This window comes from Chinchilla lanigera, unplaced genomic scaffold (assembly GCF_000276665.1).
Source record: "Chinchilla lanigera isolate Chin_1 unplaced genomic scaffold, ChiLan1.0 scaffold00031, whole genome shotgun sequence".
Classification (NCBI taxonomy): Eukaryota; Metazoa; Chordata; class Mammalia; order Rodentia; family Chinchillidae; genus Chinchilla; species Chinchilla lanigera.
The window spans coordinates 3,927,976-3,954,524 of NW_004955432.1; the positions used below are offsets into that span (position 1 = coordinate 3,927,976).

At 41.1% G+C, this 26,549-nt stretch overlaps 1 protein-coding gene across 6 annotated transcripts in view; it reads left to right on the plus strand.

The window, feature by feature from the left end:
* Window positions 1-22,278, plus strand: part of Frmd3 (FERM domain containing 3) — a 119,635-nt gene extending 97,357 nt beyond the window's left edge. For 3 of the 6 annotated variants that reach the window (XM_013516074.1, XM_013516076.1, XM_013516072.1), the window contains 2 exons: window positions 17,199-17,657; window positions 18,899-20,963. In XM_013516074.1, the coding sequence (XP_013371528.1) occupies window positions 17,199-17,657; window positions 18,899-18,972 (533 nt within the window). In that variant the 3' untranslated portion in view covers window positions 18,973-20,963. Of the gene's footprint in view, window positions 1-2,815; window positions 3,097-17,198; window positions 17,658-18,898; window positions 20,964-22,057 lie in introns of those variants that run through there. The other 3 variants (XM_013516073.1, XM_013516077.1, XM_013516075.1) reach the window with 3 other exon arrangements.
* The last annotated feature ends 4,271 nt before the right edge of the window (window positions 22,279-26,549 follow it).

Here is a 26,549-nt window from a genome sequence, read left to right on the forward strand (position 1 = left end):
GCCTTGGCACAAGCTGTTTCCATGCCCCGAAGGTCTTTCTTTAGTCCTTGGGTGCTGACTGTTTTTGCTTTAAGTCTAAGCTCAAACTGGCTTCTTAGAGGGTCTCTGTTGAGTGGTCAGTTCCTTACCATTTGTTTTTCCCCCATGCTGTCATCCTGTTTTATTTTCCTCAGAGCACTTGGCATTATCAAATACTTTTGCATGCATTTATATGCTTTCCTGTTTGTTGACTGCCTCTCCTCACTGATATGTCAGTTCCACAGAAGCTGAGACTTTGCCTGTCTCACCGCATCCAAGGCACTTAGGGGTGCTTGGTTATGCAATAGGAACTAAGTAATACTTGATGAATTAGTGAACAGAATAATAGAAGAATAAGGAAATGTATAAATTTTAAATGTAACCAGGACAGAATTTAAAAGAAAGCCCACAAGTAGAATATTCTCCTGGGATTGGGGTTTACCAGCAACCAAGCATTTTCTTTCCATTTGTTTTTAATGTGAAATCAAAAGCAATACTTTAGTCACTTTGCACAATTTGGAAAATACAGAAAAACACAAACAACATGTAAAACCACTTGTTATCCTTTGTATTCAAGTGGTGCTGTATATCACCCACCTATATGTTTTTAATAATTAAAAAATTTAACAAAAATACATTAGAGATACTATTTTATAATCCTCCTTTTCACCTCACAATATAACATGAATGTTTCCCCAACATGTTAATTGTTCTCCCATAATTTTATTTTAGTGGATATATATTATTTCTCACACAGATATACAAAAATAACTTTTATACTCTCCCACATCTCAAGTTATATATAAGAATATTTCTCATTATAGCCTTGTGAAAACTGGATAAAGCAAATTTTAAAAATCTTTGGTAATTTCAAAGACAAAACTTACAGTGGCTGGACATTTTTCTCATATTTATAGATCATTTCCTTTTTCCCTCTGAGCAGTAGCTAGAATGCAAGAGGGAGATGCCTTTGATGAGTACACTGGGGAAGGGTTGGGTCCTGCTGCCTCTAGCGCCTTAATCACACATCAGCAACACGAGTTCACAGTTGCAGAAGACCCTGGATTTTTCCACAGAGATACACAGATGCCCTGTTCTCTAATGCAATTTGCAAAGCTGTTTCAAGATACGGGGGGGAAATCAGAGCTCCCTTTAGGTATGCAGTGTAATTCAATTGCCTTTACTCAGAGAGTAATAATTTGCAATAGTGACTTGTTCCTGAGGGTACTGAAATAGTTAAGCAGAAGTGATGGGAAAACAAACCCATGCTGTACAGAGACAAAGGAAGTAGATTCTTGCTTGAAAGAATCACACAAAACGAAGGAAACTGTTCTGACGGGAGCCGGGAGGGAAAGCATCTCTGACAGGGAAGCTCCGGGCATCACACTGGAATCCCACAGAACTTCGTGATCCAGAGAGCACCTGAGGGGCCCAGGTGCTGCAGCATCAGGGGATGTTTAAGCCTAGGAAAGGAACAATCTGAATTATAAGTAGCTTTGGTCTGTGAGACGGTTTAAATTCCCCTCCCAGAGAGTTCTTCATGCATGTTTCTAAAGAGTGCACTGTAGTTTGGAAATTCCTCGTCCACATCCGATCCCTGGGGAAGATTTTCACCTGGTTTTATCTGACGGAAGTCTCCCTTTGTGTTGTTACCACCCCCATAGTGGGGCAAACTCGGGTTCTGAGGCCCCACTTCTGATTCCTAGGGTTTTGGGGTGCCTTGGACCATTAAGGGTGTTGCTTATAGAAAGGAGATGAGCCATCATTGTGCTGTATAATCTCCGGGTGGCAAGGGACAATCAATGTGTGTAGTAATATTTTATGTTTAATGTCTTTCTGCTTTGGGTCAGCAGTTAGGAAAAATTTCAGGGAGTCTCCATAAGTGTTTTAACTAATAGCTGAATCCATTACATCTATGAAATCTGTTAGTTACCCAAACAGCTAATGAAGTACATGATACTGATGATGGTATAATTAGAGTTAGCATCTTCGAAGTGCCTACCTGTCAGGCACCCAGTCATGTGCGCACCGGTATCATCACCGCTTTACAGATAGAAATTTGCATTTCGTCAAGCGGATACAATGTTCCAAGGTGACAGGGCTGGGCAGGTAGGTTGTTCTCAACCAGCACTAGTGCTTCCTTAATACTTGGGGTGAACTGACAAGTGTGACACCTTAAAGGAACAGGGGGTTGACAGAAGGAAGAGAATCCCTGCTCTTGAAAATCCTGCCTTCCTCTTTAACAGTTCAAAGGACCAAGGAAGGAGCTTATACTGAAAAAAACCCACTAACATTTGTTGAGTAATTTGTGCTGGACACTGAGCCTGCCTTGTATATTCACCCAATTAATCCTCACAGCTACCCTCAGAGGCACTGCTGTCTTCACAAGGCTTATTTTACAGTTATTAAAATTAATTGTATTATTAAGATTGATTATAATATTATAATTATAATGTTTCTTTTAAAATGTTTTTTCCTTTTTAAAAATGTGGCTTGTCTTGTGTTTTTATTGGGCTCTTCTTTAGAACTTAAGAAAGTCTCGCTGAATATTTTTTAAAGAAATCACAGTAGGTCACTTTGTGACGTTATACACTTGTCATCTCTAATCTGAGGACACTTGATTCATGGGGTGTTAAGAGAGGTTTAGGTGATCTCCGGATGCTTTAGAGAAGGCTGGGTAAGCATAAGGCACAAGGTTTCATTGTTCGCAGAGCAAGTGCAGAGTTTAAAATAGCTCCCCTTCCCCCTCCCTGCCCCCTGCCTATCCCTCAGGAGTTATTTCTGCTGGCTACTTTAGGAGCCTGACATCTGAGTCATTGTCAGTGTGCCCTGCCTTGGTCCTTTGCAGCAGGATGGACAGTTAGTGAAAGTGAGAGGTCAGAGCCGCTATGGCTGGCGGCCGCTGCCTGCCGTGAAGGCAGAGGAGCCCTGGGGAGATCAGAGGATCCAGGATGGCAAAATGCTTGGTCAAGATCCAGACTCGAAGAAGCCTCCACCTGCACATGGTGAACCACTGCGATGGTAACGTGTTTGTCCGGCTGCTGAGACACGGCTCTAAGGTCACAGCTCGAAACGCTGGTATGTGCCAAGACGCGGGCTGTCACCTGTGGCAGACTGCTGGCAGCTCAGAGAAGCGGAGGGTGAATGAATGATGGGCTGCCAGAGCTTTTGAGAAGGATGGGAAGGGAGAGCGGCAGGGAGAGAAGCCGAGATAGGTAGAAGGAGGGTGAGTGGGTGCGTGCGCAGGGGAGATGGGAAAGTGTGTGCCCCTGCTCAAGGAAATGGACCCATGATGTCCTAAAGACAAATTACATTCCCCATTCAAAGCGAGTCGGGAGGGAGGCAGAGTGGTCTGCTTCTCTAGACTGCTTGCTAACAAGAAGGTGATGAGCAGGCAGACTGGAGGGTCAAAACCCTCTCCCTCCTCTGATTGTTGAAAGGTTTCGGATCTCAGATTTGCTTGTGTGTGCTCCGAGGGGGAGGTGCACTTTAGTAAAATATCAGCTAAGGAACTGGGATCAAACTGATGATCTGCCAATTTCCTTTTCCCTGTAAATATCATGTTTTTGCTTTTTATGGTCCTTGGGACAGATGGGAATTGAAGTGGAAATTTCAAGTCAGATCCTATGTCAGTAAAGAAGCTGTGGTTCTGTGTGTGTATGTGGCTTTCACCAATTCATTAAAACATATATTCTGGGAAATGTCTGGAATTGGTTGTATCTCGTGTATAGGTGTGGAACAGACTGATAAATGAACTAAGGTGAAATTCAGTATACAGTGGTACCTCGGTTCATACACACTTTTGTTTGTGAATGGTTTCATTTGCAAACAGAAGCATTTGGCAGAATTTTGTGTTTGTCTGTGAACTCTGCATCGGGTGAGGAGTACAACCATGGCCATCTTTCCCACGTGAACACAAACGTGGCCTTTTTCCAGAACTGTGGAACTAATTAAGTTCATAAACCGAGGCACCACTTTATTTGTATGGTGACATAAGTAATTCATGATCTGTTCTTGTTGTAAAAGACAAGGAATGTTTTCCTTTACCCTAATACTCGCAATAGCCGATCTATTAATATTGACACATAAAATATGTTTTTCATGAATGGGATTATTTGAGGAATTTTATAATTCATTTGTTCACTTAATTATATAACTTGGAATTTTATAATTCATTTGTTCACTTAATTATATAACTTGAAGGACTCACCATATAATATGTATTAATATATGTTTTTAGAAACAGCCAACTACTGTAATATTATGTACTGTGAAGTACAGTAATTCACTTATTCAGTCAAATTATTATTGGAAATTTTTATGTTTTTGGCAGTAACAGAGAATGCTGCAGTGATAGATTCTTAAAGATATAATTTTGTTTCTGTTGTAGTTTTTGTCTTTTCCTTAAAGATTGTTGGAATAATCTGAATATTAATCCTTTGTCTTTTACACATCAACTTTTTAAATTGATTCTGGCTTTCAACTTTTAAAAAAATGTTAACTTTGTGACACAGCACTTTTTATATGTACAGACAACATTTTCATGTGTAGACAACTTAATTTTTGTATGATATAATCTTTATTTTCAATGTCAGTTTTCCTCATGCAAAGGTTATAAAGGTATTTTTCATGTTTGACTTTTTTATAATTAATACATGAGCTTGAGTTGTATGGAAGTACTGATAATCAACTGCTTTTTACCTATAGAAATGGCACACTAATGTGTTATCTAATTTTTTTAGACTGGGGATTGAACCTAGGACCTTCATACTGAGGCACATCCCCAACCATTTTTTTTTTTATTTTGAGACAGTGTCACACTGAGTTACTCAGGCTGGACTTGCATTTGTAATCCTCCTGCCTCTGCCTCCTAGAGTGCTGAGGTTATAGGCATGCATTACCTCACCCACCTTCTAATATTTAACTTAATTTTTAAACTTGTTTGGAATTGTCATGATTATAGATTACCATGGTTATATGATGTAGGGACATCCTTTATCCCCAACTGCTTACCAATTTTAACAAAATTACTTATCATAAACAAATTTCCTTTATATTCAAGAGTATTTTCTGAGTTGTGTATTTTAATGTTTGTGCCCCATTACTAACTCTGCCCCATTACTAACTGTAGTAAAATTTTGATATTATTTAGATAGTGAAAGTTCAGCCTCACGTTGATTTTATTAATAATGTTCATTTTTAGAGCTGTTTTTAGGTTTACACACAATTAAGAGGATTGTTCTGAGATTTCCATATGCCCCCTGCCCCACACATGTGTCCCCATGGAGCGCCTCAATGGCTGGCGACCCCACAGTGCCTCGTAGTGACCTCTGCCTGTGGCCTACACCAGGCTCCATTCTTTGTGCCACACATTTTGTGGATCCAGAGGAATGTGCCTGTCACGATCCTGTCATAGAGAATAGTGTCACTGCCCTGCAGGTCCTCTCTGCTGCTCCCATTCGTCGTTCCCTTCCCCACCCCCTGGTAACCACTGATTTCTTCGCTGTCTGCATAGTTTGGCCTTTTGCAGAGTGTCGTGTGGTTAAAGTCCCACCATATGGAGATGTTCCTCAGGCTGTCTCCTTTCACTTAGTCGTATGCATCTAAGATTCCTTAAATGCCTTTTTCTCTTTTTTTTTTCTTTCTGGTATCGAGAATCAAACTCGCGACCTAGCGCTTGCCAGGCAGGTGCTGTGCCGCTGAGCTAAATCCCCAGCACCCTTAAATGCCTTTTCATGGCATTTCCTTTTAGCACTGAATAATACTCCATTGTCTGGATGCACTCTGCTTTTTTTGCCAAAAACTTTTCTATGATTTGTGTGTACTTTCTGCATTTATCTTTTTAAGAATGAGTTGATGTTTGTATTGAGGTTGTACTGAGTGATGAAAGAGTGATGAAAGGAGAGCTGAATTTTCTAGCTGTTAGGGCCTCCTCTCAGGAACGTCAATGTTTCTTCATTTGTTGAGATTTTCTTTTATGTTAGTAACATTTTAATGCTGCCCTCATGCAAATGTTGTGTATTTCTTATAATGGATATTCATATTCCTGGATGTTTTATGCCTGTTTTCATTTGCGCATTTAGCCATTTTGAAAGAGATTCCTTGTTACCACGTCTTTATATTGTTTTTGTTGGCAAGGATTGAATCACTGCTTTGAAATGTTGGTTTTGCTTTTGAACACCTAACAGAACTTCCAGTAATTCTCTTGGTTTATTTTATTCTTTTTTCTATGCAGATAATACTATCGTCTGGAAATAGTGAGAGATTTGTACCTTCTTTCCTAACATTTACTCTAGTAATTTTTTGACTTTATTGCGTGGTGTTCTCTAGAGCCACCGGAATAATAACTGATACGTAGAGAGCTTTTTGTCCTGTCCCTGACCAGTGGGGGTTTTTCTCATTTTGCTGTTTTTTGCCATCACACATGGTGATTTCTGCAGTTCTTTAGCAGATGTATCAAATCTTTGCTTTGCAAGGGATAAAGATTCAATGGAAAGTACACTGTGAAGCCACATCACAGTGCAGTGGTTGAGTGCGATGATGAACAGACCCAGAGCATGAGATGGCAGCCGCATCACGTGGGAAGCCATTAGCAGCGAGAAATGGGGAATTCTCATTAACATGGTGTAAATAAGAAGTGATTTGTTACCCAGGAGGACAAGGCCAAAGGCAGATGGGACTCCAGCCTTGCCAACCAGTTTCATTTCATCTCTCTACACTGCTTGGCCAAGCTTTTCCTCAGAGCAGTGGCCATCGGTATCATAGGATGGCTGCCAGGACGTGTGCTGTCCCCTCAAGTTACAGCAATGACAAGAGATAAATGGATGGTGCCTGGCCAGGATGTTCATAGAAGCAGAAGCCTGCCACCTGTGTCTCTGTCTCTGACTCTGTCTCTTTATCTCTCTCCTCTTTCTCATTCTCAATTTGTGTTTTGAAGGTTGATGTTCATGTGCCCATTTCTGAACCAAATGTTACCAAGAGACCAGAATTACCATGACTGGCTTCTTGATCATTTGGGGAGAAATGAACCATGAATAGTCAACCATAGAAGCTCCTAGATACGCAGCATCTACATCAAATGGGAGAATGAGAAGAGCCATCTGGGTGCAGACAGGCATTCCAGGAAGAGGCATGGGCACCATGACACTTTGGGTACCTCTAAATCGATTGCTACGGTGGAGATGTGTGGCGTTGAGGAGAACTTTTTTGTGTTGAGCTAGAGCTTAGTTTACTGTATAGCTTGAAAGATATGAGCTGTGTTTAAGGAAGAGGATTCATATAATTAGTGGACACTTAAAAATGAATGTTCTGGAAACAGTTCTCAAGAAATCAGACTGAAGTCAAAGAACAAAAGTGGTTAGAGAGCTGGGGATGTAGCTCAGTGACACAAGCACCTGCCTGGTAAGTGTAAGGTCCTGAGTTTGATTCCTGGTACCAAAACAAAACAAAACAAAAAAAAACAAAAAAACCCAAAAGTGATTAAGATGTCACTGCTATCATCTGGTTGAGATGTGGTAAGACCAGAGGGGCGGGGACAGCTTTGAATGTAGTAAGGTGGCGGAGCTTGGAAAAGTTGGAGGCAGTTAGATGTGAGCAGTGGATAAACTTGGTCAGCACTTGGGATGCTGGTTTGGAAGGCCAAAGTAAAAGGTAGTGTGACTTAGTGAGTGACAAAGGAGGGAAGCAGTTGAGTGGGAGAGGCTATGTTTGGTTTAAGAAATATCAGGATTGACGTTCCTGCATAGAGGTACACGGAAATCTGGACCTCATTAGACAGTTTTGCATTGAGATGGGCCAGAGATTCAGTAACATATGTTTCCCACACTAAGTTGTGCTCTAAGTTCTCTGGGCAACATTTTGGAAATGTTGAGTTAAATAAAGCAAAACTGAAACTTCAGATATTTTAATGTGATTATACTAATATTATTAGCATTTACCATGTGTGATAGGCGTTATGTGCATTAACTCATGTGTTCCTTTGCATACAATATCACATTGCAGTGTGTCCTGGAATCTTCTCAGTTTTACAGATGAAGAAACTGTACAAGAAATGGAACAATTAAGTAACTGGCCCATGACAAGTAGTCCAAGGTCAGGATTCAAATCCAGAAAGGTGATTTCAGAGCTTAAATTCTGAGTAGATGGTAATGTTTGAAAGGACGATAGAGTGTGCATAGTTTCCCAAACTTCTCTGACCATGGAATATTCTTTGTGAGGAAAAACTGACAGCATTTTAAGGGGCAATGGTAACCTGTAGTACCAGGCTGAACAATTCTGCAGGAGTATCTTGGAGCTATGCATACATTGAGACTTCAAAAGAGGGAATAGAGTGGGAACTGGAAAGGATTGAGGCTACCACAAAAAGAAGTAAAGAAACTGTAAGAGAAGAGGTAGCTTATAGTCACTGGATGAGATCCAAGAGAGTTGATATTTCAGAGTTTGGGTGATGAGTAGGAAGACAGAAGCACACATGCACACGCACACATGTGCACACCCCACTTTTAGCAGTGTGGTGGTCCCTGGAGACCTTGATCAGCCATGGTCTTTTTTATTTTAAAGAAAATAAAAATAATAAAAACAATGGTATAAAATTTGAATACAAGCTTGTAGGAGAGTAACAATGGTTAGTACATTGCATATTGTTATCTCTAAAGTAGTTGCTCATATTACAAGATATAGGCATGAAAGGTTGATCAAACAATATAGGCATATACCTTTCCTTTCAAATGAGCTAATAGCAATTAGTAGTATAACTATCTTAACTATTTTGTGTGTATATATGTATATATATATTTTTCTTCTCCCTTCCTTTTGTCCTTTCCCCCATTCCAGTTTTTCTTTGCTTTTGAGCATTTTCTTCCCACTTCACAATATCTGTTGTACAATTGGGTCTTATTTACTCTTTCAGCTTCTTACACTAGGGAGACAATACGATGTTTACACATGCGAGACTGATTTATTTCACTTACGAGTATGGACTCAAATCGCATCCAGATGAGCCATGTTTTAATGAGTTAGCAGGAATAACTGATTTGGAAATGCAAGGACAAGGATTTCATGAATCATCTATACGTGTTATAGATACTGAAGTTATCCAAGATGATGTTACTATGAATCAGAGTCAGCAGGAGCAGGAGCAGAGCCAGGAGGCTGGCAGATGACGAGAGCTGCTTCTTTAAGGGTGCAACCTCCAAGGATGAGGAAAGGAGCTCAAGAAGAGTGTCAGGCTGTGCTGCCAGCCCGGGTGTTGGGGGATGACCACTGATGGGGGAGGAAGCATTCTAGATTTCAGTTGGGGTGGAGAGATGGGTTATGCTAAGATTCTGTCTCTGTCTCTGCCTCTCTGTCTCTGTTTCTCTCTCTCTCTCTCTCTCTCTCTCTCTCTCTCTCTCTCTGTGTGTGTGTGTGTGTGTGTGTGTGTGTGTGTCGTTGTCTATGTTTCCACTCAGGTATGCTTTCCTGAGTCATAGGGCTGACTTTTCACAGGTTTTAAATAGCACGAACAGGCAGCCTTCGGAAGTTCAGAAGCATCAGGGACATTCTTGTGTTAGATATTCAGCAGTGTCCATACTGAAAATGAAAACTCTCATCTGGAAAAGCAAATGTAATTCTCAGCCCTTCTTCCTTAAACCCATGGAACATGCATTTCATTTAAAGGATTAAACTTTATCACCAACAGAGGGGAGATGAAGGAGTCACGTGTGAGGTTAGTGATACACTATCTTGTATCATTATCGCATCTTGTACACAGTTTTGGAAGTCTGTATGCTGCTTAATATGGATAGAAAACATTTTCACTGAGAGTGCATGCTCAGTAGCATACATTTAGAGTTTATTTTGTTTCTCACCTAAACTCTTAATCCACACAACAGCAAGTAGTTCTTGTTTTTTGCACCTACATAGGCCATGTAATCATAGGAAAGCTGACATCTAATTAAATGACAATGAACTTGATTAGAAAAGCCTTTTGAGCTTTTTGAAATATAAAGAGCGTTTTAATAATGCAGCCAGGACTACAGGCACATGGAGGGAGGTTGAACGGTCCCTACATGGAAGCTGTGGTTGAGCACATGAAGTCGGGGAGAGGACAGAGAAGGTTTTCCCTCTAAAGTGAAGAAACGAGGGACTTTCTGGTCTCTTGGTCTCTTGAATCTCTTTCTCTTCAGATAACAGGGTGGTTTGGGGAAAAAACCCCACAGCTTTGGTGTCAGACAGGCTTGGGTATAAACCTCTGTTCCGCTGCTTTCTAACTTCCTAATCTCTACCAAGCTGATTTCTTTAAACCTCGGGTTTCTCATTTTCTCTTGTGAATTTGCATGATTCTGTACTTTGAAATATATGGCCCTATAGAAGTTCAATAAAATGTTAGTGCTCCTATCTATAATTTTAGTGGGACATTTTGACACAGTCTAAGGTGGACACACAGAATGCTGGGGCTGGAAGGGGCCAGGTCCATTTTGCAGCAAAAAGTCCCAGTCAATAGGCCCAGAGTGACGTGTGTAGGGTTGCTCAGATAGTCGTGGCTCAACTGAAGAATGGAGTCCAGGTGTCTGACTTCTGGGGCACTGCTCTCTGTATCTATTCTATTGACCAGAAGTAGGAGGATAGTGTGTTCTGCTTTTTTCCCCCTCTCTTCCCTTATTTTCTCTCCTTTATCCTCAGTTCAAGAATATAGCACAGCTCCAAGAGCTGCTATTGCTTACCATAAGTAGATCAGTCAGAGTTTAGCTCACCTTGGGAAGGATGGTCCTTGTCACTAAGCAACAAGCCTGTGACCCCTGCAACACCTGGCAGTTTCGTGTGTGCCTGGTCTGTGGTCGACTGCCCTCTAAGAACAACTGCATGGTGATAGTCTCTCTACTGTCCTAACATGCAGTTCATAGAAAACAGTGTACCCATGTGTAACTTTAAAGTCAAAATAGTCTCTAATTATAAGATAAGGAGAATTTAGAGGAAAATAATTTATAATAATAATTCCCAAAGATTTTTGCAATGCATCACTCACCGAGAAGCAGAATGAAGGAATGATGTGCTTGGAATAGTGGTAACCAGGCATTGAGGGAATCACCCGCATGCACACTGGATACCTAGACACTTGTGGTGGTGTGATGGTGTAATATTCTGAACTTTTGAAGGCACTTAGCAACAGTCTTCTTTCAATTTACCCAGTGGCAACATTCCTGAAAATGGTGGAATATGTTAGAATGATACCTCAAATGCTTTACATGTAAATGTAAATCAAAGAAATTTTTCTAGAATCAGATCATTTCAAGCAGGGTTTTCATCTGTATGGATAATGTCTGATATTGGATGTCCCCCGTTCAAGAACAGTCATCCCTGCAATCATTGTGGTGTGGGAAGCTCCCCCTCCTGCCTGGGGAGGTACTGCTTTCTCTGTGCAGCTGCTTAGAGTTGACTGGATATTCTGTAGCTGAGTGTTGCCCAAAATGCTTAGGGGACTTCGGAGGAAGCCAAGATGGTGGTCTCCCAAGTATCATTTGCCAAAGCCTCTCCTCTGGGCAAGGCCTCATGCTCACAGGGAGGATCCTGTGGCCATAGCAGACAGAGTGGGACATACGGCCAAAAAGGGTTTCCTTCAAAGTGAGCCAGTTTGGTTTTGGTCAATCAAAAATAACTGCAACAGATTTCAAATCAGAAGGACATGGCCGAGTGGTTGTCTGTTACCCTAACAAACTCAAACTCCGAATTCTTTGTGTAAGGAGTGACCATGGTTAAGTGCAAGTTGCAGATGATTTGGTCTTTTCTGATATCTCTGTCTTGTTCCCGTGGTGCTTTCTCACACTGTTTTTGTCCCTCACACCTCAGATCCTTTGCATAACCGGTGAAGCAGTTAGGGGTTGGAAGTGTGCTCAGTTTAGGGTATTCTGCCAACACTGACATTACAAGGTAGGTCATAGTGCTGGAGAAACTAGACAAGGGTCATGACAGGCTCTTCAACTGTGCGTCTTGTACACACAACGGGTGCTGAAAGCTTCTGTCATGAATTCACTCAGAATTAACCCGGAGATTGGGTTCTGAATCTGTATGAGATTGTGTCCATACTCACCTGTTGCTAACTTTGCTGTGGGTGCTGGAAGCTTCTGTCATGAATTCACTCAGAATTAACCCAGAGATTGGGTTCTGAACCTGTATGAGATTGTGTCCATACTCACCTGTTGCTAACTTTGCTGTCATAAGGAGTCTCTGTAGTTTCTGAAGAACAGCTTCCCTAGCAGCCAGATCCATCAGCAGCCTACTGTGTAGGCTGTGTGGCGGTGCACGATGTATCTGCAGGCTGTGTCATGGTTTGGGATTGGCGTGAATGGTGCTGATGGGATGGGCGGTGCGCGGACTGCTTGCCTATACCCAGCATGCACTCTGCCTGTTCATCAGTAGCTGTCAGCATCTGTCCATCAGCATCTCTCTTGATTTTTGCTAGTTCACTTCATAAGGTATTTCTTCAAATTAAATAATAATAATGGTATAAAACATGTAATTATACTAACATGTAATAATAATTATTGTTTCCTATGTGTTGGAATCTTTGTAGCTATTTTATAATTTTAATTGGTCTGATAGCTATATAAATGGGAAAATGATTTCCTTTTCCTAAATAATTATTTCTTCTAAAACATAAAAGAACTCAATCTTTCTAATTGAGCTTTTGAATATATTCAGCTCCTCACATATAGATGAGGATATAAATAAATTCGTAGCAAAATAAATTTAATGAAGCAGTGTAGGTAGTATTACTAATTTAGTATTTTTAGACTCTTTGGACATTCTTGTCAAAATTCACCATAACAAGTACATAGGAAACTTTTTTTTTTCTTTTTTTTCTGGTACCAGGAATCGAACTCATGACCTCACGCTTGCCAGGCAGGCGCTGTGCTGCTGAGCTAAATCCCCAGCCCCATAGGAAACTTTTAAAAGCTATCACATTAGGAAAATAAAGAAAACATGTTTAACAAATTACAATAGAATTCACTTTGTATATAGTGGATTTATGATAAAACTAATGTACATGTTGATAAAGTGATGTTTGATAATAGATCACATGTTGCCTACTATTTTTTGTGGAGATAGTAACATCTAATTTTCGGAGTTTTTTGAACTATAGATGGCACTTAGATGCCATCATTTCATTTACCTCAGCCCAGCCTGAAGTGGTATTACTCCTCTTCTGTAGTTAAGCAAGTTGAGCCCCAAGAATAGTAAGTAACCTTTAGCTACTTAATAACTTAAGTCTTATGGGTAAATGACAGAGCTGGGACTTAAACCCGGGATTGTCCAACTTCAACCTGGTCCCCTTCCACTGTAGCCAGCTGCCTTGCAGTTGGAGCCTAGAGATGAGGGAAAGTAATAAGAATCTCCGGCACCTAACACTTGGGGTTAAAAAAAAAGACAAGAAAAGGAAGAAAGCACTTATTTCCTTAGCTGCCTTCTCCTTTTCAGAAAAATGAATGACTGTTTCTGTTATCAAGATCAGTGATCTACAACACCTAAGTGACACAATACATCTGAAGTCCAGCTGATTTTTTAACGACGGCAACACAGACTGAGTCCAGCCCGTATGCCAGACAAGACCCACAAGTGCATTCTGTGTGGATTACTTGGACATTTTTAAAATTTGAGTTTTAAAGTTTTTATGGAACACCAAGATGGTTGATTCTTTCTCATCACCATGATTCCCTGTTGTCCCACACCAGTCTCGTTAGGCATCCACCTGGCCTATGGAGGCCCTGGCTTTGTGACCCCCGGATCAGTCATTAGGATTGTCCCCCTGAAGATACTTTGTTTTTCTACTTATATCCTGGGCTTCTCAGAAGAAGAATAAATCCAGGAGGGGAATAAAGAGTACTGGGATAGGGACTGAAATTTTGTATTACATGACCAGGAAAGCCCTCACCGAGAGGGGGCATCTGATTAAAGACAGCCGAGAGGCAGGAGCATGAACATGTGTGAGCAGCAAGAGCGAAGGCCCCGATGGGAAGGGGACCGGTGTGTTGAGGGGCAGCAGGGCAACTGTGAGGCGGAGGGGCGTGAAGGCAGAGAGGGACAGAAAAGAGGACACAGCTGTTCCTGAGGAGGTAGACCACTAGAGGGCACTGGGCAAGTGAGCAGCATGGTCCACTTCTGCTGTCAAAGGCTCCCTCCAGCTGCTGGGCCGCAGGGTCCGCACCAGAGACAGGGAGGTGTGTAAGAGGCCATTGCTGTAATCTAGATGAGAGCATGGCAATTTGGGTCAGAGAAGTGACAGTGGAAATGACAAGAAGCAGTTTGGTTCAGGGCCCATTTTGTAGGTAGAGACCTGGGCTGCTGACAGGTTGAACTTGGGTGTGAACGGAGGAGGCCATGGCTTTTGGGCTGAGCAACTGAAGCTTGGGGTTGCTATCAACAAACCCTGCAGCCTGGAGACCTGAGGTTCCCCTTGCCCGGTGATCACAGAGAAGAGAGGCAACAGAAGATAAAGGGCAAGGGTTGCTTATCGGACACTTAGCTGCACATACACACATGGGTTGTGCACGTGGTGGAGATGGTCGCTGCAGAGCAGCGGTATCCTTCACACAGAGTGTGGGAAACTCACTGCTTTCCTGAGAGGGAGTCTGAGGTGCCGCATGTGCGTCAGGGGACACTATGCCCTCTGGGAAGTCATAGCTCATTTCATCCTTCTGTGCACTGTGCTTATTTTCTGCATTCGGGTTTCATGGAGTGCTGTGTGGTAGTGGGTAACTGGTGGCTTACGCTGGTTATTTATATTGAAGTTAAGTTTACCTAACACAAAAAAAGCCGTTTTGCCATGTACAGTTCAGTGGCATTTAGGACAGCGTGCAGCAAACACCTTTATTTCCAGAACATTCTCATCATGGCTAAGGGAAATCATTTCCCCATTAAGTACTTATGGCACATTTCTGCCTTTCCCTCATCCTTCCCTTACCGAAGTGCATGCTGTTCCCATGGATTTGCTTGTACCCAGTATTTCATATAAATGGAGCCACACACTACGAGACCGTTAGTGTCTGGCTTCTTTCCCTTAGCACATGGTTTGAGGTTCCGTGTTGTAGTGTGTGTCAGTACTCCGTTGTATTTCACGGCTCGCTAATAATACCTTGTCGTCTGGATGGGCCAGATTCTGTTTAGCCATTCACCCATTGATATGCATTTCTGTTGTTTTCACCTTTTGACTAATGGAATAGTGCAACCGTGAACATGTGAATACAAGTACAGTGATACCTCAGTTCATGAACCTAATTCTTCCCATGATTTTGGTTGCAACTAAATTCTGACCAGAATTGTGGAAAGAATTAACTTTGTGAACCAAAGTACCACTGTATTTGCGTAAGTACCTGTTTTTTTATTTGTTCCTAGGAGTGGAATTGCAGGGTCAGATAATAATTCTCATTGTTCCTCAAAGGATTACTATCGAGAATAAGAACTCAAAAAGATAATAATTCCCTGACTTTTTGAGGGACATTAAACTTTTCCACAGTAACTGAACCATCTTACATAACTACTAGCAGTGTACAGGATTCTAATTTTTACACATCATCACCAACATTTGATATTTTTAGTTTTCTAAAAAAATACTGCAATCCTAATATGCACAAAGTGGTGTCTCACGGGGTGGTTCTGATTTGCATTTCCCTAAGATCGTATGCTGTTGAGCATCTTTTCATGTGCTCACTGGCCATTTGTATATGGTGTATACTTTGTTTTGTCTTTCTGAGGCAGGGTTTCACTATGAAGTTCAGGCTGGCCTTGAACTTGAAGCAATCCTCCTGCTTCAGCCTTCCAAGTGCTGGGATTACAGGCATGTGCCACCATCCCAGCCTGGTGCATGCTTTTATGGTGTTTTTCATTTGGGCTTCTCAGTGCACTCTGAGCAGAGCTATCAGGAAATACATGTTGAGCTTTGAAAGATAAAAGCAGTAATGCACTTGTGCATACCTTAATGCGAGAGAAGTGATGGAATGCATTTCAGCTTTCAATTACCTGCTGGCTGCCCATTTAGTGTTGTATTGTAGATCTGTCCTGGAGGACACTTCTCTGATCCTGTCTTTATTTCCCACTAAGAACCCAAGACTGAATATTAGGAGAGTATGCCTATGTAGCTGGATTTCCCATCTAGAAAGGAAGGTTTTGAGAAAAACTTCTCCCCCAGAAACCTTTTATGTTGCTTTGAATAAGCAATTTGCCCTTTAGATATCTATCTCTGGAAAATGAACTTAAATGAGAGGGGAAAAGCTTTATTAGTAAACACATCTTGGAGCATTTTTATAACCACAAATCAAAGAGTTTACCAGTAGACAATTAATTTAGTGTATGAACTAAATAGAAAATTTGTCATCTCTTATAAATACCAATAAAAGTATATGTCATTATACACAGTGTTTCAGTTAAAATATTCCATGGAGTGAGCAAAGTGTATATTGTACACACAATATGATTGGGATTATACGCTGAGCATCCCTTACCCACAGTGCTTGGACCTGGAGGTATTTCAAAATGCAGAGATTTTCAGATTTTAGAACATTTGCATAGATTTTACTGGGTAAGTAAAAGCTCTGATCAGAAAATCTGACATATAAAATGCTCTGAAATCCAAAACTTTTGAGCACTTTTGGATTTCAGAGCATTTCAGTGAGTGTTAGAGTTAGGATTAGGGATACTCAACCTGTGTATAATCCTAGGAACCACAGGAAGTGTTCCTAGAATGAAGACTAGAAAACATCTTATCAGGATGACAATTTGATTATCCCTGAATGACTGATTCTATAGTTTCCCTACAGTATAGTACCATATAGTATAGTTTTATAAGACCATACTGAGTGATAGTGTTGGCTTCCAGAAGATACTACTCATAACATAATAGTGAATTCTTGTCATTTTATTCTTGCAAACAAGATCAAAGTTGGAGATTTGCAGATCAGAATCACACATTTCCATTTTGTGCACATTGCCAACCATTTAAGAAGTGTTGGTTATTTGGGGGTTAGTATGTTTACCTTAGCACTTGTGGTACAAGGTTTGTTACTAACAGGACTTTGCTGTCAGTCATGATCACATGGGACAATTTCATGGATTCCTCAAATCCCACACATTATTTTGTTTCTACCTACAGATTTGTGTGGAAAAAGAAAATCTGAAGTTTAAAATTATGAAAAACTGTCTTTTTACAGGTTCCCCATTGCGTAAAGAGGACAGTTCTGCTCCCTTGATCTCCAGCTCCCCAGTGAAGGAAGCCCGGGGGTATGAAGATCCCCCAAGTGAAGAAGAAGATAAAATCAAAGAAGAGCCCTTAACCATCTCCGAACTAGCGTACAGCCCAAGTGCCAGCCTGCTGCCCACCCCCGTTGATGAGGATGAGATTGACATGCTGTTTGACTGTTCGTCTAGGCTCGAGTTGGAAAGAGAAGACACAGATTCATTTGAGGAACTGGACGCAGATGAAAATGCCTTTTTGATTGCTGAAGAAGAGGAGCTGAAGGAGGCTCACCGAGCTTTGTCCTGGAGCTATGACATTCTGACCGGCCACTTTCGGGTGAATCCACTGGTCAAGAGTTTTTCCAGGCTTCTTGTGGTGGGCCTGGGACTGCTCCTCTTTGTATTTCCCCTGCTCCTCCTCCTTTTGGAGTCAGGTATTGATCTCTCCTTCTTATGTGAAATCCGCCAGACACCAGAGTTTGAGCAGTTTCACTATGAGTACTACTGTCCCCTCAAGGAGTGGGTGGCTGGGAAGGTGAGCCTCATGCTCTACATGCTGGGGTGCTCGTGAGGATAGCGCCTTGTATGACTAAGGGCTATATTCAATACTAGCGAGTTCTCTTTTCATTAGATGCCTGGTTCTGAATGGTCGTGGGGGTCATCAAAAGGTGATCCTTTCTCATGACTGATTACTGCAGTTCTTAAGTTAGCTTTTCATAATTCAATATATTGAAATAAGTTTAAATCAAATATAGTTATTTTAGTTACAAGCCAGAAAGATGGCCCTTAAACAAAAACATGTTTATTTTTTAATGTGCAGTAAACATCTTTATCTGTTCTATCATAATACATAATGATCCATTCGACAAATTAGATTTTCCTGCTTTTAGTACTTGGCACCACTACAAGCTATAAGACTCAGAATCAGAATTTTAAGATAAACCCAAAGGAAAGTTTTTGAATATAATCCTTAGTAAACACAATGTCTTCTAACCAATGCCTATACCACTAAATTTATGCTGGGCTTTTCTTTTTGTTTTTTTAAAAATATTTTTATGGGTTCAAACTATTTTGGTAAATTTTTAGCAAAAAAAAAAAAAAAACCCAAAAAACAAACAAAAACAAGCCTCCTGGAATTGTTTAAGTATACAGATTGCAAGACTAATGCACAAAGGTATATCAGGAATTTTTTAATGTTTTGGCAGTGGTTTGTTTTTTAAAATATTTTTGGCTGAACAATCTCATAATTTGTTATTATGTGCGTATAATATAGAAAAATGGGTAGAAAGACACTGTAGTAAGTAAGCCCCCAAAATAAGGTGATGGAGATTGAGAACGTAGAACCTGAGAGTGCTGAGTTGGCCCAGGGAGTCCTGTTTTTCAAACTTCTGGACAAGATAATGTGGTATTTTTCCTTTGCATTTGCCTACATGTTTGGGCCTGGAGAAGGAGATTGTTCTTAAGGGAAAGTGAAACTTTAAAGGAAAAGTGAAAGATATACTAGTTAACTGCTTATTGTACAGTAACGCAAGAGTGAAAGATATAGTAGTTAACTGCTTATTGTAAGTAATGCAAGAGTGGAAGCAGGTGAGAATCGTATGCATAGAAAGTGGCAAAGGAGAGTTCTGATGAGGGCGGTAGCAAGTGTGGTAAGTGGACGGTCTCTTTTATGAAGGTGATAATGATGCAAGGCGTGCAGCGATGGAAAGAGCAGTGCCCTTGCTGTCTGAGGTGATGAGAATGTGTTGAAGTGGATATAAATAAAGGTGGAGAAGCTTTTAAGGTAAATTTTTCATCCCTCATGCCATTCCTTATGATTCTATGGAAAAAGCTTCAAAAAGTGTGTTACGTGTGTGAGTGTATGTGTGTCTGTGTGTGTGTGCGTGTGTGTGTGTAACACAGAGAGAGACAGAGAGAGAGAGAAAGGAACAGAGAGAATGAATATCCTCTGATGCTAGCGATTGTCCTTTGCAGTATACCCTTACCCTTGCCTGGTTTCCTTAAGAGCATAGCTCATATCAGACCTTCCATGGAGAAAGGGAGAGAGCTCATCGGATGACAAACCAATTCAGCTTTGGTGAAGTAGACAACAGAAGGGACAAATAAGCAAAAAACACAGGAGCCAAATCCTCTAGTATGTTACTTCCTCCCATCAAATCCATGAAAAGAGAGAGGATCTGGTGCTTCCCTGTGCACAGTGGGGACCAGTGCTGTGGGATGAGTGGGAAGAGGAGCCTGGGGCTCACAGCTCGGAGCACACGGCTGCTCCATGGGTTGAGAACTCGCCATTGCTTTCGTTTACAAAGAGATTTGGCCCACCTGTGATCTCTCCCCAACTCTGATGACACTTCAGTTCTGTCTGTTAGTGTAATTTCCAAGTTAGGCATTCCAGCCTTGCTCATTTAATGGAGCTCTGCGTGATTCATTAGGCATTTAATTTTGCAGGAGAGTTTTGCAAAGCAGTTCATGAGGCCTTCTGCGGAACACATTAATATATATACTTGCTATTGAGTTTGCATGGTTTTCTTCTGATGGATTTATCCTGATAAAGAAATATATTTTCTTTGGTTGTAACCTGCAACAGTAAGTTAATTTTTTCCCTTTTCCCATATGATATGACTTCTAATTCATCAAATCATCCTCTGTGATGAAAGGGTGATCCAATATAGTCTGCATAAATTAGTCCTCCTTGAAATTATACTTCATATTATGCTAACCAAGACAAACCATCAAGCCTTCACTTGTTAAAACAATATTAAATAATTTTTAACATTATGGAAGTAATATATTTTCCATTATAAAGTATTTGAACAAGACAAATGTCACATACAGTCTAACTATACAGATTCATATTAAGATACATATCCAGCTAGCATCTCTCTTCTCTTAGGCACAGACTTTATTGTGGAATAGAAATGTTTTCAGGTAAAGGAGTTGACAGGATAAGGTCTGCTGAGTTTCAACAGTAGCCATCAAAAGTAAAACTGGGATTGTGGAAAGCCATGTAGTTGGCATAGAATCAGAGCCTTTTAGAAATATCCATTTAAGTTTTATTAGCAGGCTGTCACTAGTTGCCTGAATCAGATGAGAGCATTGCTTCTAAGGATGGACAGTATACAATCTGGTGAGATACAGAGTTCAAAGCAAGTGTGTGAGTATATGTATATTCCATGTTACTGGGGTGTGTGTTTATATATAAACCTGTACATATGTGTGTATTTGTATAGACACAACCAATATGCCTTTCATATGTAGTTGTGCTTATTTTGTCCTGGTTGAGGAAATTGTTCCTTTTCCTCTCAGATGTCATGGTGGGTAATACCACAGCCTCAAAGATTTAAAATTTCCATGAAAATTACTGTGTGTACATTTGTGATCTGTACACACACATATGGCAAATACATATACACACACAGTCTTGTCTTTAATGGTAATGCAAGTTGGATTATGAAAAAAATGTAGGTAAAGTATCATGTATTTCTATTTGTGCTTGGAGCATATTATAAAATGCCATGTATTTGGAGTATATTTTGTGGTTTGTCTAATATTTATAAACATAACTGTGGGGAGAATTTACAATGAATTGATTAGACTGAAATTCAGAGATATGGGGCCATGTTACTGTGATTGGAGCCTTATCTTTGTATAGTGAAGTATGCATTTCTATGTCAACATCCAAATTGTTTTATATGTTAATATGGTAGCGGGAATCCCTAATAAAAGTGCTCTGGGGTAAAATATTTTTGCCATTATTCAGTTTTATTTAAAGTACAGTGTAGTCAACTTGTTGGAAACCATATTAGTATGCCCTTTAGGGCCATAAAATGAGGTTCCCCATTAATGGTGATAGTATAAAAAGAATCACAGGTAATGGGGTGAGATTAACCCTCTGCAAAACTCATGCAGGACCAAAGCAGAAATATTAGCACTGCAAATGTACTCAACTATAGCTAAGGTCTAATTAATTGTTCTAAGATAACCAGGCTAATAGAAAAGCATAGAGGAATGGGACAAAGGCTTTTAGAGGGTTAGAAATTAGGATATCACCACTCCTGGTCAGAAGGGGGCCTCCTGGGCACAGGGAGTGGCATCTGACTCTTCATCCTGTGATTCTGACTGTTAGACCTCTCATCCTGCCTTTCACAGGCCCTGAGAGAATCTCACCCTTCGACTTCCCTGCTCCCCTCTCCTCAGTGGAGGCTTGAAAGGTCTGCTGAGGTTCCCTACAAGGACCGCAACTCCATACCTGAAGATTAAATCGACGTGTGTTACTTTGAGTGACATGAAAGGGGGCCTTCCTTCCAGGAGGAAGACCCTAGGGGTCAAGCAGCATGGGCCTTCAGCTCTGGCGCCCTTTAAATCTGCAAGTTCTTACTCAGTAGCTCACAGAGAGACAGGCTAGAAAAGGAACTCAGTGGTTAGTGCTTAGAAGTAGGGTGACTTGTAGACCTCATACCTGGCTCTGGCAGAGCTACCTAGTGCCTTTGTTTGGGTCAATATGTGCTGGCCCAAATGGCCCTTATTCATTGTGTAGTTCACTGAGCTCCTGCTCCAATCTCGTCTCTTGAAGGAGATCTTTCCCTATATTCCTACATTTTCTGTGTAGTCAAATAGAGGAAGGATCTCCCACCAACACTGTCAATCTAGGGAGAGTATCAGAGAGAGGATTCTGTCTTTGAGGTATCTTCTGGGGTGGTTGCAGCTGATGGGGTTTGAATCTTTTGGGGCCATCTTTCTCTGCTGGGTGGAGATAATGTGCTAAAGGTCCCTGCTTACCTGTGCTCCTGCTTCTTCTCTCTTTCTCTCTGTCCTGGACCTGGTTTTGGGCTTCCAGTCTCCATGCCGTAGAGACTCAGCAGGACCTGCCCATGGTGGGCCCAGCCGGGATCATCTTTTCCATGTTCCAGCCTTGGTGTATACTGGGTGGGTAAGTCCAGCGAGCATGTCCAGTGGGCTCGGCTGTCATCACTTCAGAGAGGAAGAAAGAAGCACACATAGGCCTCAGAGCTCAGATGTGTTCTCCAATCCAGTAATAAAGCTGATTTTACCCCTCTTCTGGCCATTGTGTCTTTTACCTACTGGGAAATGGGATGCTGGTATTGGACAGGATGGTGGCTAACATGTAGGATCTCTAACCTCTGATGTTGCAAAAAAGGTGTGAAGAAGACTTCCTGGGTGATCCCGGGGCATCAGATGTCTGTCACTGACACAACAGACTTTACCAGTGGGAGGGGGAACTGGAAATTTATATTAGTAAAGAACAGAGAGTTGGCTGGCACTCTGCACCCCTATTCTGCACCTTTAGTTGATGCTTACCCTTCATATCTCCTGGAAAGGGAATCAAGGCCATTTTCCGGGGTACAAAGAAAAACTCTTCATAGGATAAAGATGCACTTCCTGTGGGTAGTAAGTATTGAAATATGCCTTGCACGTTTCTTCAGCTTCTCCAGCTTGTAACTATCACTCTGATTCGTCTCACCCACAGGATTATGGTTGTGATCATGAGCTTTCTAAGGAGACCACCTTCCAAGGGAGAGAACGTATTAGCCCACCAATGTTAGGTTCCATTCTACGTGGCAGGCTCATTTTTCAGAAGTTAAAAGCACAGTGTTGTGGTTTAAGGCTCAATCTTTTGTAATTTTCTTAGTGTGAATCAGTTGCCTCTCTTGGGTCGGTCGAGTGTCTTCATACCCTCAGCTTCTGGTTCTGCAAAGCAGTAAACCAGGCCACTACTAGCAGTGGTTTTCAGGTAAACGTGCTGCTCCTTGCTTTTCTGATATAATTCATCCAAACCAGGACACTTCTGAGAATGACAGGGCATGTGTCTAGTGAGCACTTCCTGTGTCACAGCTATCAGCATTAGCTAGAACTGTCCTAGATATTCTACATGTATCTAAATTACAAATATTTTTTTTTGTCCTGGGAATCGAACTCAGGGCCTTGCACTTCCCAGGCAGGCATTTGTGCCGCTGAACTAGATCCCTGGCCTGATATTCTACATGTAAAACCGTCTGATTAGAAAGATACCTCTTTAAACAACTCCTATAGCATGTTTCTCTATAACACTGACTTGGTGAAATAGGGAAGCATTGTTGCTCTGTAGTCATAGTTCTGCTAGTTGGTCACATTGAAACTCACCAAAATGAATTGTATTGTGTTCTGGCACTGTACAAGGTTGAATCTCTTCATTGAGAATTTAGTGTTACTCAACTTGATTACCCTTAGAGATGCTTAATTTCTTATTTAATTTAAAGTAGATGGACAGAGGACTGAAATTATTTCAATGCTTTTACTTCCATATCCATCCAGAATTTGATATTTATGATCTGCTCACACAGAAAGTTAATGATCAGCTTAGGAACAAACTGATTCACATTCAAGGTTACATTTCACACAAAGCCAATTTGATCACGTCTAATGAGAAGGGTCAGCATTCCGGATGCTTGTTTGACACCTGATGCTCCACGCATGTTTTTTCCGGGGTATAAACTGTAATGTGCACTGACCACATCAGTGAGTACCAGGAATCACAGCTTCAAAGCTGCCTCTGGGAACGCCTGGCCCAACAGGCCAAATGTCCACATTATCGATGCCTAGCTTGGAAGGGCTGGAGACAGAGTGTGCATATGTTCCTCCAAAGCTTCCATTTTTGCAAATTTCATACGGTAAAGGCTGGTAACTGATTATGAAAACCACATCCACTTCTTTCTGGAACAGAACTGGGCTACATTTCCCAGCTGCACAATAGTTAAGGACAGCTGTATGCCCTGAATCATGACCAATGAAATTTAAATGAGAAATGAACTGTATTGCTTCCAAATCTCAGGCTAGGTGTGAGTTCCATTTGTTCCTGGATGTCAACACATACAATGACCTTCAAGTCACCAGCTGAGATGTTACAGCTGTCACAACTTGAATCCTTACCCCAAATTGGACCCATCTTGATGGTTTCTTGAGTAACGAAGTCTTACCCAGGAAATTTCCAATTCAGTTGCCATCAACATTCCTTCTTTCAGTATTCACTTGGCTGTCTCCCAAGAAAGGGGAGTGCAGTGGAAGCAGGTGTAGGAGCTGCTCTGTGCTGCGGTCTTCCAGGATATTCTGCTGGAAATCATGGCATAGTGGCCGTGAGATGGCTGTTGTGCTTGTCAGTGATGGATCTTGTTCAAGGTCTGTTTTGGTGCTAACATATCCTGTCACTCTTCTTTTCGGGACTCAGCTTGCATCCAGTGCAAGAGAGCTCGAAGTCAATCACCCTGATGGGCAAAGTTACCTCTAGTTGAGAACCACTGGGCTTGCGACTGGTTTTTAGAGCGTGTTATCTGGGCACCGTGCTCTCAGAATGCTGGTTTACTGCTCTGCTGTCCTGGTCTTCATATTCTTTCTAGCTGCACCTTTGAACTTGTGATTTCCAAATTAAGTTGTTGGGATTATAAAATATGTGCAGGAGATCAGCTGGGCAGCCATGGGCAACACGCACGCTAAGCAGCCAGGCTGGATGAGGGACACCTACACACTCCAGGCTTCAGGGATCCTTTAGGTGATACTGTACCAAAACACAGGCCTGTGTCAGTGACACGGGGGGTGGGGGCTGCAGCAGAAGCTGTCCATGGGAGAGCGGGGGAGCTCCATATACGGAGGAACAGTGCTGGAATGCATGTGGAAGGCCAGCTTGTCCATCAGTTTCAGGAGCCCTCCCTGATGCGCATACACAAATATCAACCCTCCGCTGAGCACTGGACAGAGACTGCCACCAGCCAGGCAGAAAAGTTTGTCAATTATTATGAAATAAAAATGTACACAGACATTATAATAGGTGATGTCAGGGAGTAATTAGAATTCCTTGGAGAGTTTAGAATCGCTGGCTAAAAACCATCGTTAACATTGCAAAGCAAATATCCCAAGTCTTGGAAATATAAATTCTTCACATTCTATAGAGAAAAGAACCAATTTCTCCTCTCTTTCTCCTTCTCTCCACTCCTCCTTCCCTCCCTCCATGCCTTCTTCCCTCTCGCAGTCCCTCCCTTCTTTCCTCCCTCTCCCTTCCTGATAATGAGGATTGAACCCAGGGCCTTGTACATGTTAAGCAAGTACTCTACCACTGAGCTCTTTAAAATAAAAAAAAATTTGAGATGGTCTCACTAAATGTCCATTGAATTTGTGATCCTCCTGCTTCAGCCTCTTGACCAACTGGAATTATAGGCATGTGCCAACAGGCCCGGTAAGAGCATTTACTGTTTTCATATGAAAACTTTCTTGATCAATTAATAAATAGAAAAAAATAATTTTCTTTGTAATTAATCCATATTAGAATCCATAAATAGGCATTTAAAATTATATACACATAAAAACATTTTTAGTTTCTTATAACACATGCACAAGTTATAGGGAATGTCAGAGAAAACCCTGAAAACCACATATGCCACTATACAAATGAACATTGTAAACTAAATTCAGACTTATAGAAATTGTTTTATAAGAAGTTATCTTTTAAGAGAAATTGTTCTGCAAGAATTATCAGCTCAGGCAGGGTGTGGTGGTGCATACCTATAATCCCAGCACTCAGGAGGCTGAGGCAGGAGGATTGTTGTGAGTTTGAGACCAGCCTGAGCTACAAAGTAAGCTCAAGGCCAGCCTGAACTGCATATCTGTATCCCTGTCTCAAAAACAGAAAAAAAGAAATCAGCTCTAGATACACTAAAATCTGCATTTCAAAACAATTTCCAGAAATTTATGCTCCTATTGTTAGTCTATAACAGTGATGGCGAACCTCCTAGAGACTGAGTGCCCAAAGTGCAACCCAAAACCCACTTATTATTGCAAAGTGCTAACACTGCAATTGAACGTGAATATCTGATGTTCGGCTTCTGGGTGATGCTGGAGTGACTTGGCTCATGTGCTAACAGAGAGGCCTCTCTGTGCCAGCTGTGGCATTGGTGCCATAGGTTCACCACCACTGATCTATAAAATACTCTTAGCACCAGGAACAGTAACATCATCAGAAAGAGCCTTCTCAAAATTAAAATTTACCAAATATTATTTGTGATTGCCAAGAGTGATTGATGCTGCCTTTATTGTATTAATAGAAAATAAAGTTGCTAAAAGAATGTTTTAGTGTTCTAATAAATACATCTGCAGAAAAGTGTATCATAAAAGAAATTTTGTGATGAATCAACATATTTCTATATAGATACACAGAAATAAAATAACCATCATTAGTTATTGCAGTATGAAGGTTTATGAAGTAGGATTTAAAAACTTTTTTTGCAATTTGTAACATTACACTTTTCATCATTGTTATTATGTATTACTATTACTATCATCAT